The 12,863-nt window shown below is 48.0% G+C and overlaps 1 protein-coding gene across 1 annotated transcript in view; it reads right to left on the reverse strand.

Annotated features, from left to right (window-relative positions):
- Positions 1 to 10,950, reverse strand: part of NUAK2 (NUAK family, SNF1-like kinase, 2) — a 20,046-nt gene extending 9,096 nt beyond the window's left edge. Inside the window, exons 1-2 of the mRNA XM_006887986.1 lie at positions 10,696 to 10,950; positions 91 to 211 (exon numbers count right to left, since the gene is read on the reverse strand). Of these exons, the coding sequence (XP_006888048.1) occupies positions 91 to 211; positions 10,696 to 10,926 (352 nt within the window). The 5' untranslated portion in view covers positions 10,927 to 10,950. The remainder of the gene's footprint in view (positions 1 to 90; positions 212 to 10,695) is intronic.
- Positions 10,951 to 12,863: the final 1,913 nt, after the last annotated feature.

A 12,863-nucleotide genomic window follows, 5' to 3' on the forward strand; every position in this document is an offset into this window, starting at 1 on the left:
ATTATGGGTTCTGACTGGCCTCCTACCTGCCTGAGACACAAAAGTCCCCCCCGCCTCCGCTGCCCACTCTCCAAATGCTGGCCCCTGTACCTTCGTGGATGGCGATGATGTGGGGGTGGTTGAGGCACGACATGATCTCAATCTCCCGCCGTATGTGCATCAGGTCTTGCTCATCTTTGATTCTGTCCTTCCGAATTGATTTGATGGCCACCTGTGAACAGAGGAGCCAAGACAGTGAGGAGAGAGGCCAAAGCATCCCTGAGAACACGCTGAGGACTCTGGTGGTCTGTCTGCACCTGCTACAAAGGCCACAGGGCCTATTCAGCCTCTGTGGGGGCAGAGACACTGGAGACACCTTCTCTAAAGAAGCTTCTCACCTGAGTCTTGTGCAGTCCATGCAACAGGAGGTAGATGGACCAATGACCTCCTTGCGTAAAGGCCACAGATGAATGAGTGGTAAGAGTGCTGATTGACAGAGTTAGTACCACGGGTTTTCTTTCTACTGCACCACGAGAATGAGGATTGGGTCTCTTCTGCCTGTCACTGGAGCATAGTGCCTGGTGCCCACCAACCGGCATAGTCATCGGGTGAATTATTAAACAAATGTCCCTTACAGTAACCTTGGTGGGCACAAAAGTATCAACATCATCATTTACAAGTGAGGAAGCTGGGGCCCAATCCATTGCCCTCAAGTCAATTCCAACTCACAGGTCCTCGAAGTGATTCTAAAGAACAGAGAAGAGCTGACCCACGGTGCATAAGCCTTGACAGACGCAGCCGGCTACCAAGAAGCAGCTGGTAGATTTGAACCGCTGACGTTTTTGTCCAGGAACAGAACACATCACCACTGTGTCACCAACTGGGAGTCCAGAGAGAGGTTAAATAATCTGCTAAAGATCACATTGCTACTAAGAGGCAGAACGGGGAGTTAAACTATTCGTCATTTGATTCCAAGATAGAACTCTTCCCCACCAAACATCTTTTTTTTTTTTTTTTATTATTTTGTGTGCGTGTACCGTCAAATCAGATCTGACTGGTACAGGAGGATATTGCGCCTCCTTCTCCGGCAGAGCATCTGGTGGATTCAAACCGTGTTTCTCTGGGACCCACCAAACATCTTAACTTGCTATGAGTAACCTTCTCCAGTCTGGATAAGAAGCTATCATTTCCCCAATAACAAACCAAAACACACAGCTAAACAGAATACTATGGGCTCACTCTTTAATCTTAGATTGAAAAGGTGGCAAGTACCATATAAGGATTAAACCTTCTTTCTAGCTGGTACATGTTACAGGCTCAGGAAGGATGGGGTGAGGCAAGAGGATGTGGGGGGAGGAACTCCCAAAGTGCATCTCAAGCCACCCTGTGGAGCTGGGGGGAGTCCAGTCTTTTCTTCTGCTTCATCTCAAGAGTAATGTGGGAGCTCAGAGGGTGAGGGGAAGCACGGAAGCGGGGCCAGTTGCCCGAATGGGTTGTCAAGAGACCTGGGCTATGGCAGGCCCCACCACCCTCTCAGAAACTCAGTTTTCTTTTCTGTGAAATAGAAGAGTTTGGACCGTGATGTCTGAGGTGCTTTCCTATGAGCCATTCTGATGCCTCAGAGCCTGCTCCGTTGGCATCAGGTGCTGGATGGGGAACTGGGAGGACTGTCACAGTTCCTGGAAAGATATAATCAAGGACAGGCGCCATAAACCTTCCTCATCAGGAGAGGTGGCAAGTTATGGGAAATCAGAAAGCAGAGACCGAAATAAACAGCTCCTTTTATTCTATTTCCCAGGAGCGTTTGCCTCCCCTCAAGATTCAAAGAGAGACAGGGAAAAAAGGAAACTTCTGCCGGAGGGGAGGGGCTTCTAATCCACCCTTTCACAGGGCTCTGGAGGCAGACAATGGCTTCCGGCTCAAGAGGACAGTGGACTCGGGAGGCCAGTGTTCGCCCATCAGACAAGAATGCGGAACAGCCCAGCGGCTGTAATCCCGTAAGAGGAGCTGCTCACAATGCCCGGGGCCTGGTCACCCCGGCAACGGGCCAGGGATGGCGTGCCCTGCACCCCGCCCCTCCCCTGGAGCTGCATCAGTGAAAGAGGGGAGGCCCAGCTCAAGGGCCCTCCCAGAGCAGGGCAGGGAGGACAATGGCAGGCGGGAGGGCCGGTCACCATGGTGCCTCCTCCCCAGGATGCTGGGGAGGCCCAGGCTGCAGCTGCAGGGGATGAGGCCGCACCTCCCCTCCCCCTTCTGCTCAGACCATCGTCTCTCCCCAAGCAGAAAATCCCGAGGCTTGGGATTCGGTAGGGGGTAGGGGACTTGAGACCTTGTCCAACATGAGACACATCACTTATAAATTCACACTGGAGTATTAAGCCTTCACAACTCTCCCTCCACAGCCCCTCCCACCAGCTTACACACACCCCCTTCCAGGAGGGAGATTCTAGTACTTATTCTCTCTCTTTTATTGTGATGGGAATGAAAATTTACAAATCATATTGAGGTTTCATTCAGTCATTCATACACATTTTGCTTTATAACATTACAGTTAAATGATGCAATTAATGAATTACATACAATGCTTAATCAACAGAAGAGATTTTTTTTTTGAGATATTTTATTTTTGAAAAATATTTTATTCGAGTCAGGGTTTACAAATCTCATTTTTGTTTTGGACAATCATACATAGGCAAAAAAGTACCACTTAAGAAGGGCGATTTTAAAAGTGACCAGCTCTTTTGCTCTGGAAATGTTCGGTTCTTAAAATCCGACGGCAGTGGAGGAGGAAGTGCCATAAGTGTTTCAGAGACGAAGGGTCATAAAATTGTATTAAAAGAGTAAAATTATAGATAGGCAAAAATCGCACATCCAGACAATGAAAACAAATTATAAAACATGGAAAGCTTAAGACGTACTCATCGGCAAACCCTAGGGGACACACCAACGTGTATCTAAGAGCCAAGGTCTAAAGAAGACAAGGCCTAACAGAAATGAGATTATTGGGAAATAAATGGGGTCTTTAGGAGTGACCAAGGCACGCTGGTGGTGGACGGTGTTCTGTGTCCGGCTGCTGAGTGAAAGGCCAGTGTATTGTATCTAAACCACCAGCTGTTCTAGGAAGACAGACAGAGAATCTCCTTCCATAAAACTTTGGAGACTAGATGGAGGGTTCTTGATCAACTAAACAGCAATGGTTTTGGGGTTTGGAGTTAAGGGATGACTAGGAGTTTCTGCGTGTATACGTCAAACTCTGAGGTCCATTTATTTCAATGAGTATGGCACATTAGAGACTCTGAACAAACAGATCTGAACCCTGTTCTATCCTGTGCCAGTCTCAATCTCTGACATACTTGAGCCCACTGCTGCAGTCACTGTGCCAATCCATTTGGTTGAGGGTCTTCTTCTCTTTCATCAAGCTTCCATCTTTATAAGCATGATGTCCCTCTCCAAGGAATAGAGTCTCCTAGCAACATGTCTGAAGTATGTGAGATGAAGCTTCAACATTTTGCTTCCAAGGAGCACTTTCTAACTCTAGAATTCCAAATCAGAATTATTCTCCTCAGAAATTCTTGCTTTGACCTCATGGGGCCAACTCAAGGCCCACTCTCAGTTATCCACTTTAGGTGCTAGGTTGCCACAGCTTGGCTAATAATATTCCCTAGGATGTAGAATCATACCATTTCATTAGTTCTCCCCCAGATCTAAAGCAAGTGACAGACAAAAGTGCTGTGTCCCTCCCCAGACAGACAAGAATGTCATGCCCCTCCCCTGGTGGGGCTGGGCCACTGCTCTCCAGCTCTGCCCAGCCCACAGGCTATTCAGCCAGCTTACAAAACTGGGCACCAGCTCAGGCCGGCACCAGCTCAGGCCTGCACCAGCGCAGCACAGAGCTCAGGACACAGAAAGCATTCACCAATTGTTTGCTAGTGAACATAAGTCATAAATAAATATTTACTGGCTAAATCACTGGGCTGATCCCTGACTGATGGGACAGTGCCAGATAAAAATGTCCCATCCTCCCTTTCTTCCCAAGCAAGGGTGGAGAGTCAACCTCAGTTACGAGGACTAAACTAGAGGGACCTTTGTTCTCACCTGTAAGATATCTGGGCAACCATTCTCTATAGCAAAAATAAACAGACTACAGCAGAGGAAAGGGAGCTCTGGTGTGGCCTAGTGGATAAGAAGTGGCGCCGCCAACCCAAACGTGGACGGTGTGAATCCATCAGCTGCTCCTCAGGAGAAAGATAGCCAATCTCCTCCTGTGCGATTTCACTGCCTCTGAAAACCCACAGGAAGGTTAGCTATGAGTTGGTTCTGACTTGGTGTCACATAACAGAGCCAAGGAAGAGGGCAGTAATGCTTAGATGGATTGTCCAGAGGTGAAAAGGCTATAAGTTCTGACCAGTCTTGGTTTGTCTCAGTATTTCATTAACACTATGCCTTTACCATCTTAAACACCCAAATTTAGGCAATACATTCTATGGCCAATCTGCTCAAGAGGGAGAAGAAAACTCAGTTATAATGACGGTGATGCAAAAGACTGATTAGTAGAGTAGATGTTAAGAGGCCAAGTTTCTAATCTTTACTTAGAGACAAATAGGCCATGAGCTATGCAATTTAAGTCAAGTCACTTAAATTATCTGGTTAACCGGTCTGGCTAGTTTCAATTTCCTTGCCTGAAAAATGAAAGATGAGGAAATTTAATCTAAAAATGAAATTCCCTCACTTTTATTTATTTTTTTAACTAAAAATGAAAGTTTTCCTGGTAAGGTGGAAAATGAAAGCTCTTTCCCACACATACTCTGAACACCTCCCCTGTTTCTGGCGCTGTGCTAGATGTTGGGGACTCAGACAAAACCCCAGCAGACTCTGCCTCAGACTTCTCTCTGTAAGAGAACCCCAAGTTCAATCCACACTGCTCTGCAGTGATGAAGGAGACAGCGAGGGGTCCCTGGAGAGGCTGTAAGAGTAAGTACTGGGAGGAGCTTTTTTTTTGGCTGCAAATGCACGGAAATCCACCCTTGGGAGAAGTACAAGGATATTCCAGGCAGAGAGAAAGGTCTGAACAAAGGCCAGAAAGAAATGAGCCAGTCACCACCTTATACATCTCTAAGGTTCCTTCCAAACCCGAGCCTAGCTAGGTGTGCCTAGTTTCTTCAGAGCTGGGTCACCTGCCAAAACACCAGGAAGGTGTTTAGCCAAGGACTGCTAAGGGCCTTGTTTAGACGCCCAGCACTACGGCCATGCTCAGTCTAAGTAAAATTCTTCCCCCCACCAATGTATTTTTATTTCCTTTTAGTGAAAGTTCACAAAGTGATTGGTTTTCATTCATGCATGCACATTTCCCTCCCTCCAATTCCCTCTGTAATGCTTGTTCTATTTCAGGCTATTAATTGACATACTCGTCATTTCTAATCATCCATTCCTTTCAGATCGTTCTTCCTGTCACCCATTCCACTGTAGAGTTCATTCACTATCTAGCCAGTCTTTCCCTGCTCTTCCCCCTCCTTCATAATGATCTATATCATTATAACAGTGGGTTTATGCAGTATTTGTCCTTTTATGATTGAGACATTTCACTGAGCATAGTGTATTTCAGATTCATCCCTGTTGTGCAATGTTATAGAAGTTCATTGTTTTTCAATGCTGCATAATATTTCACTGCATGAATGTATCACCATTTCTCTCTGAGCAAAATTCTGACCATTACTGTAGCTCTGCATCTCACAAAGACATTCCTCATACACTCTCACTGTCATCAACCCATAGCTGACTCTCTGTTGAGTTTCTGCGGCTGTAAATGGCCCGAGAGAATGCTCACCTTTCTCCTGATGGATTTGAGCCACCACAGAGGTGTGACCTTTGGGTAAGCAGCACAACTTGCTAAAAGACTATTGGAACAACAACAACAACAACAAAAGGACTATCGGAACACAGCAGAGTGAATTCTCTCTCTCATTTTGCAAATGGCAAACACTCAAAGTCCAGAAGGGTGCACAGACTCTTGCAAGATTGCTCAAGGCACAGGAGACAAAGTTAGAATTCAAGAAGGAGGCGTGCTGCCTGCAGAAGCTGCCACTCCAGAAGACAAAAGTTCTTTGGAGAGGCTCTGCCTGCCTCCGGCCCTTCTCCTCCCACGCTGGAAGGGAATGCCCCACGTCTTGCCTAGGGTCAGGCTGGGCAGCACCACCCCTGCCCTCTCCCAGCTACAAATACACAGGTACACCCACTTCTTCACTAACACTCCACAAGAGGTGGGCGCTGGTACTCAATTGGTAAACATCTCCTCTCATCCAGGAAGTCAGATTAGAGATGATCTAGATTCTGGAAAGGATGGGAGAAAGACCTTAGAAAAAAAGCTAATCCCAAGATGTTCATATCAAGGCAAGGATGCAAGCTGGGCATCTCTGGTCATTGTTACCCCCTGGAGATAGAGTCAAGACCCTAGACTCCTCGCTGGCTTTTCACAGGGCGGTTGTAGTCTGAAAGGCGGGGTAAGGAGTTGGAGGATGACCCACTTAGATAAGGGCGAAGTTGGCCTGAGCTACCTTGAGCAGAGTGGGTGATCCCACCAAATCATCGAGAGGCAGACGGAGGACAGAAAGGGACTCTACAGGCAGCCTGAGCTGCCCCCTCCCAGCCCCACACCAGGCCCGCCTCCTTCTCACCACCCTGAAGTCCAGGCTGCTGGGCAAGGAGCTTCCCTGCCCAGCCCTCTTGTGTAGTTTGGCCGGAGCTCAAGGGTAAGGGCTGCCTGTAGCTGGAGCTTGGCTCTCTGCTGTCGAACAGGCAGGCACAGGAGGTCTGGGTGGTTAGTGCTTCGAGGAAGAGGCCTTGGGCTATTGCTCATGGGGAGCCCTTCTCTGGAGCTGGGACTGAAGGAGAGATAAGAACTTTGAAGAAAGAAAATCAAAATCATCTGCCTTCAGGAAGCTGAGCACAATTTCATTTTCCTTTGCTCAAGGCATAGCAGATGGGGGTGGGGGTGGGGAATCTTCCCAGGAAAGGGAGGGGAGGACCTTTCTGAGATGATAATAGTGTGCGTGGCAGATAGTGTACAAGGTGCTGTATGTATATTCTTTTACATAAGGTGCTGTATGTATATTCTTTTACATAATCTTACGAGAACCTCATAAAGTAGGGATGATGATGATGCCCATTTTGCGCAATGAGGAAAATAAGGCACAGGGAGGTCACATGGCAGTAGAGTCAGGACTGGACCTCTTGTCCTCTGTCTGACCCTGAACGAAGCCGCCTTCAAGAGGTGGTAAAATGCAGGAAAGCAGTGAAGTTCCCTTGCGATCTGGTGCATACTGTGTGCATGGGGCTTGGGTTGGGTTCCCAGTGACTCCCAGGCAAGGCTGGGAATGCTGGGAAAGGCAGTGTCAGAATGACGAAGTGCAGAGGCAAGCCCAGGCATCTCAGGACTGACTTCCAGGGAAAGCCTCTCAGTGCTTGCTCATCCAGGGCTCCGGCTTGGCCAACGTAGGGGCTTAAGTTGCAGGCATGGCCCTAATCAGAATAAGTCACATCTCCTCTGTGGGCCTCAGTGTCCCCACATCCAGTGTAAGGATGGGACTATCTCAGTCATTTCCAAATATTTTAAATCCATGCAGCAATCTACTATGGAACAGATAAGAACTCTCGCCTCACTGTACTATCTACATGGCCACCCCTCAAAGCACCCCTTGGAAGGTGAGAATCCCATGCAAGGACTTGGGGTCGCCACCACTCCAAGGCCCCCAGCACGTTTTTTTTCCTCTTCAGGGAAAAGGCAGGTCAGAGAAGTTGATGAGAGGCACAGGAGGAAATGTCATTTGGATGTCAGGAATGTACACAGGAGACCAGAAGATCCAGAGCAAATATTTGTTTTTCCTTTGATGCTCTCCTGGAGCAGTCATTAGTCCCACCCACCTGCCTGGCCCGCCCTCCCATATGGCTCCTAACATCCCATCTGGCCTTTAATAATCCCCTCTAGGAAGGTTGGGAATGGGAAGAGAGCTAGGAAAGTGGAGAGAAAACTGGGGTAGAAGTCAGACACCTAGCTGGCTTTCCTCTGAATCTAACCTCCATCAACAACCTCAGCTCACTTTCATGTTGAGAGAGGCCCTGAGTGGCTCCTGGGAACGTACTCTCACACTCTTGAAGTATCCTGAGAGACCAGGTCTCCTGCTCATCAGAGAGGGGCAAAAGGCAGCGAGGGGCGGAGAGATGAGGGCCTTGAGAAGCCTTTAGCACCACAGGGCAGCTGCTGTCCCAAGAGAAGGAAGATTGTCTAAATTCCTACCAGGTGATAGACATGGTCAGGAAAGGTTCAGAGCCATGAATCCAGGGAGTCATCTTCAGAATTCTAATTCTTTTCTGATGGAATAACAGCTGGAATCCTGGTATAGAGTCACTGAGATTTAAACACTGAAAGCTGGTTTATCTCATTCTGGAATTAAATGAGATAGCTTCACACACACACACACACACACACACACACACACACACACACACACACACCTGCACACAACAAACAACTCAGGCCAAAGCCTAATTTAGGGGTCTCTGAACTTCAATCCCAGCTTCTTGGTCATCCCAGTCCGCCATGGCCCAGTTGTCCCCCCAACAAGAGGAAAGAAGCATGAGGCACGAGGAGCTATTTTCCTGCTAAGTCCCTGACAAAAAGCCTGCGCCCAGCAGTCTCAAGCCTGGAGCCTCGCTGAGCCCTTGCACTTTATAGAAAGAGAAAAGGAAAGCCAGGAAGTACATGATTGCCCAATAGCTGTAACCTGGCAGCGGGCAGCTGGGGATTGTGCCAGGCGTTAGCAGGAAAAACATACTTGGACCTATTGAGGGGGCACAATCTGCTCCCTCTCTCCAGCATCCACTCTCCTTCACCAATGAAATGACTTCTTGAATTTCAAACCAGCTACTGGCTGCAAAAGCAAATACAATCTGGGGAGGTGAAGGCTGCCATGGCCAATAGGGCAAAGCCTGGCCACACACACAGCACACAGCCAGCACCCACTGGGCTTGGCACACTATAACCTCCAAGCCACCTGCCCTAAAGTCTTGTTAAAATGCAGATCACATAGCTGGAACCTAGGCCTTCAGAACAAGATCCTCTGAGTGTGGTGGCACTCAACCAAAATAAGCAAACCCACTGCCATACAGTCAATTAGGACTCTTAACAACCCTGGAGGACAGAGGGGAAGTGCCCCATGGGGTTCTCCAGGCTGCAGATCTTTAAAGCTGCAGACTGCTTCCATCTATCCCCTGTGGAAAGGCTAGCAGTGATTCCAACTTCTGAACTTTGGGATGGGGCAATGCTACAACCACTATGCCACCAGGGCTCTTTGAATGAGACCAGAGTAAACATTTCAGACCAGCACCCCTAGGTGATTCCTGTGTATTTTAAACTCAAGCTTGAGAACCATGGTTAACAATCCTTTTGGGGATACCCTTTACAGATTGAGATTTAACTATCTGTTGTTCACAGATTGTATGTTGTCAGGGACCCTTTAGTTCATATTTATGTAACATTACATTATCATAGCAGCTTGTGAGGGAGGCTGTTTCCCCATTCTTGAAAAAAGGGAAACAGAGAATTATGTGATGACATGAATTGCCCAGAGTCACTAATATGTGGCAAGAAGCTGTGCTGCAATCCCAAAGGCACTCAGTTCGAAGCCACTAGCTGCTCCACAGAAGATGGATAATCTCCTCTAATGTGATTAATTTCCTCTGAAAGCCTGAGGAGGGTCAGCTATGGGTCGGTTCCGACTCTGTGGTAAACAACATTATATAGCTGCATATGTATTATGTATATATTAATATATATTATGTGTGTGTATATATATTATACATATATGTATCTATGTTTTTATTGTGTGTCATCCAATCAGAACGAAATGACTGCCAACCCTCCAGGGAGTTTTCAGAGGCAGCAAATCCCACAAGAAGGGAATGTCCATCTTTCTCCCATGGAGCTACTGATGGATTTGAACTACATGTCTGAGTTGGCAGCATAGCTTCTTACCCCTGGGCCACCAGAGATTCCTTACCCCTCTGTCTCTCTCCTCTCTCTCTCTGTTTCTCACACGCACACATTAACAGAAATTTTGAAAACACCTCAAAACCCAAGGGTAACTTGGAGCATAGTGGATCGTGTACAAGAAATCGGCTTCACACTTAACAGAATCAAAACTACATCATAATGAAACTGCCACTCAATCTGAAAACTTCAACCTGAAGTTCAGTCTGCAAAGTTCAACCCCACCCCACATCCATCCCTAACATGCTATTAGAACTGCACATGTTCATTAAACCTTTAATAAAGCCAGGCACCATCTACTTCCTCTTCCCTTTTCACTTTATTGGACAATTATTGGACAATCTGTTGCAAGCAAAATTGTACTAAAGTCTCATCTTCTCCAGGGAGCCATCCCCATCCCAAGCCGGGCCAACGATTCTGTCTCCCTCACGGGCTTGGCCATTCTTACACCCTACCTGGTGTATGTGCTGGGTTTCTCCAGTCCAAGACCTCTTTCCTCCCGGGTCCCACACATCTGCAGCGGACCCCTCACTCTCACACCTCCTCCCACCGCTCAGACTGATTGCTGGCAACTCCACCGAGCGATGCCGGAGCCCCCAAGCTTTGCTCTGCCACTTCCCGCCGTCAGCCGAGTCCCAAGCCCGCCGGGTGCAGTGAGAGGAGGTCGCACTCACCAAGCGCCCAGAGCTCTCCCGCGCCTTCTTCACTTTCCCGTAGGTACCCTTGCCCAGGGTCTCCAGGAACTCGTAGCGGTGCCGCAGGTTGTGCTTATGGTGGTGCCTCTTTACAGCTTGTTTCTTCGTGAGAGGTTTGGGCGATTTCATGAGCCCTTCAGGGAGGGGCCTGGAGAGCTCTGCTGCCAAGGCAGTCGGGCCGGAACGCCGAGGGAAAGCCAAGGACTCCATGGCGGGCAGGAGGTGAGTGGGGGCAGAGGGCGGATAGACTGAGCGGCCAAAGCTAGAGCTCCAGGGGCATGTGTCGTGTTCGGGCCGAGAACTTACAGTCGCACCAGCGCGCGCAGCGAAGCGCTGCATTCCAAGTTCTTATAGACGCTTAGAAACAGAGTAGTTGGCCACGCCCTCGCCGTTCATTGGCTTACTCTCCAATTCAGTGTAACCTGAGCCTCCCGCATTGGCTGACGCAAATCTCGACCCCTCCTCCCTCCTAGGCAAGACTGGGAAAGGTGTCAATAGAGCCCCGCCCAGAAGGGGGTGCCAGGGTTTCTTCGAGTGACGAGAAAAGGGGAGAAAGGAATCGGAGAGGAGTTAATTTGGCGGGATAATACGGGGCCACAAAAGCTATTACTATTGTAACAGATTAGAATGGCTTTGAAGAACCCTAGTAGTGTTTTGGTTTAAGCGTTTAGATGCTAACAGAAAGATGGGGTGATGGAACCCAACTAGCTGTTCTGCGGAAAATCCATTCTGTTTACATCAAGATACCTGGTCTTGGAAATCCTATGCAGGCGGTTCTGCTCTGTCATATAGGGTCGCTATAAGTCAGAATCGACTTCTTGTCAGTGGGCGGGACTATCTACTTGTTTATTTCTTTATTGGCTCTGTAAGTCTGTAAATAGCTAATCCATGGTTTTGTTTCTACTCTGTATTGCCTAGTGTTCAGTAATCTATCCAGTTTGGCTTGGTTTTTGAGGCTTGAAGCAAGAGAGGTAGAAACCCCATTCAGAGTACACATTTAGGCGTAAAAGGTAATATGAGTAACATAAGTAAAAAATATTTCCCCTTGAGTCCTCTTAATAATAAATACTTTGAGGTCAACTTTTTTCCCCTATCCAAGGCCCTACGGTTGGGCAGAGTTGCAGAGCTCTATTCAGACCTTGGTCTGGGGGCTGGGAGATGAATGGAAGGAGGACAATAGTTCTTGATCCCCTTCCCGGAGGATGTTCAGTCCTGCAGTTGGGGAACTCTGACTAGATCCCGGATGTGCTGGAGGAATCTCTTCTTCAATCTGTAGGAAGATGGTGTTACCAGCATGTTGACAGTCAAAAGACTAGCTCCTCAGTGGCTTAATTTTGCATTCAGTGTCTACCCACTCTCCTGCTTCTACTCTCCTTTCTGGGGTGAGTTAGGAATGATGGCTTGGCCCTTTGTCTTCTTTGTATCTGGAGAGGATCCACCCACAGAGTGCAGGGGCAGAACCCCCATCACCTGCTAGAGGGCTACAGGAGACCTTAGCTACTTTAACTCTTCCCTCTACCAGCCTTCTTTTTTTATTTTTTAAATAAGGCTTCCTCTTTTCTCTGCAGAAAGTAGAATGAGACCCAACAGACAATTCTCCTGAAGTACTGTTTACTTTCCTGTCCAATATCTGTGTGCAGTTCTGGCCCAGCTAACGGGAGTCTTTAGGGCTCTCAAGGAGGGAATCTAGGCAACATGTGAGCAAGAATAGGAGTAAGTCTTGGGGGTCTTGAGGTCTGCTCTGACTCTGAAACCAGCCAGTTCTGTGGTCTACTTCATCTTTTCAATACCTGTGCCCGCTAGTGCTGGGCCCATGGCCATAATGCTGACAGGGTAGACATAGTCTCTGCCCTCAGATAATTCTGTCTTGAGAGAAATGAACAAGCAGATCCTATACAGAGGAAGAGGGGCCCAGTTGGAGTGAGAACAGGGATGTTTTGGGAGTATGTGAGAGTATAAGGAGAGGAGGCTGGCCAGGGGTGACTCTCCGAGACAGGGCCTTTTGAAATGACATTGAAGGACATGTGGCAAATAGCCACATCAAGTTAGCATTTCTTTAGAAGTAAGTGAAGTGGGAATTATAGAGAGAAGCCTGAGTTTCCCTTTTAAGATTACCCTTGGCTCCAGGTTTTCTCAACATCAGTACA

Source organism: Elephantulus edwardii, unplaced genomic scaffold, assembly GCF_000299155.1.
Source record: "Elephantulus edwardii isolate Elephantulus edwardi_28Jun2011 unplaced genomic scaffold, EleEdw1.0 scaffold00063, whole genome shotgun sequence".
Lineage (NCBI taxonomy): Eukaryota > Metazoa > Chordata > Mammalia > Macroscelidea > Macroscelididae > Elephantulus > Elephantulus edwardii.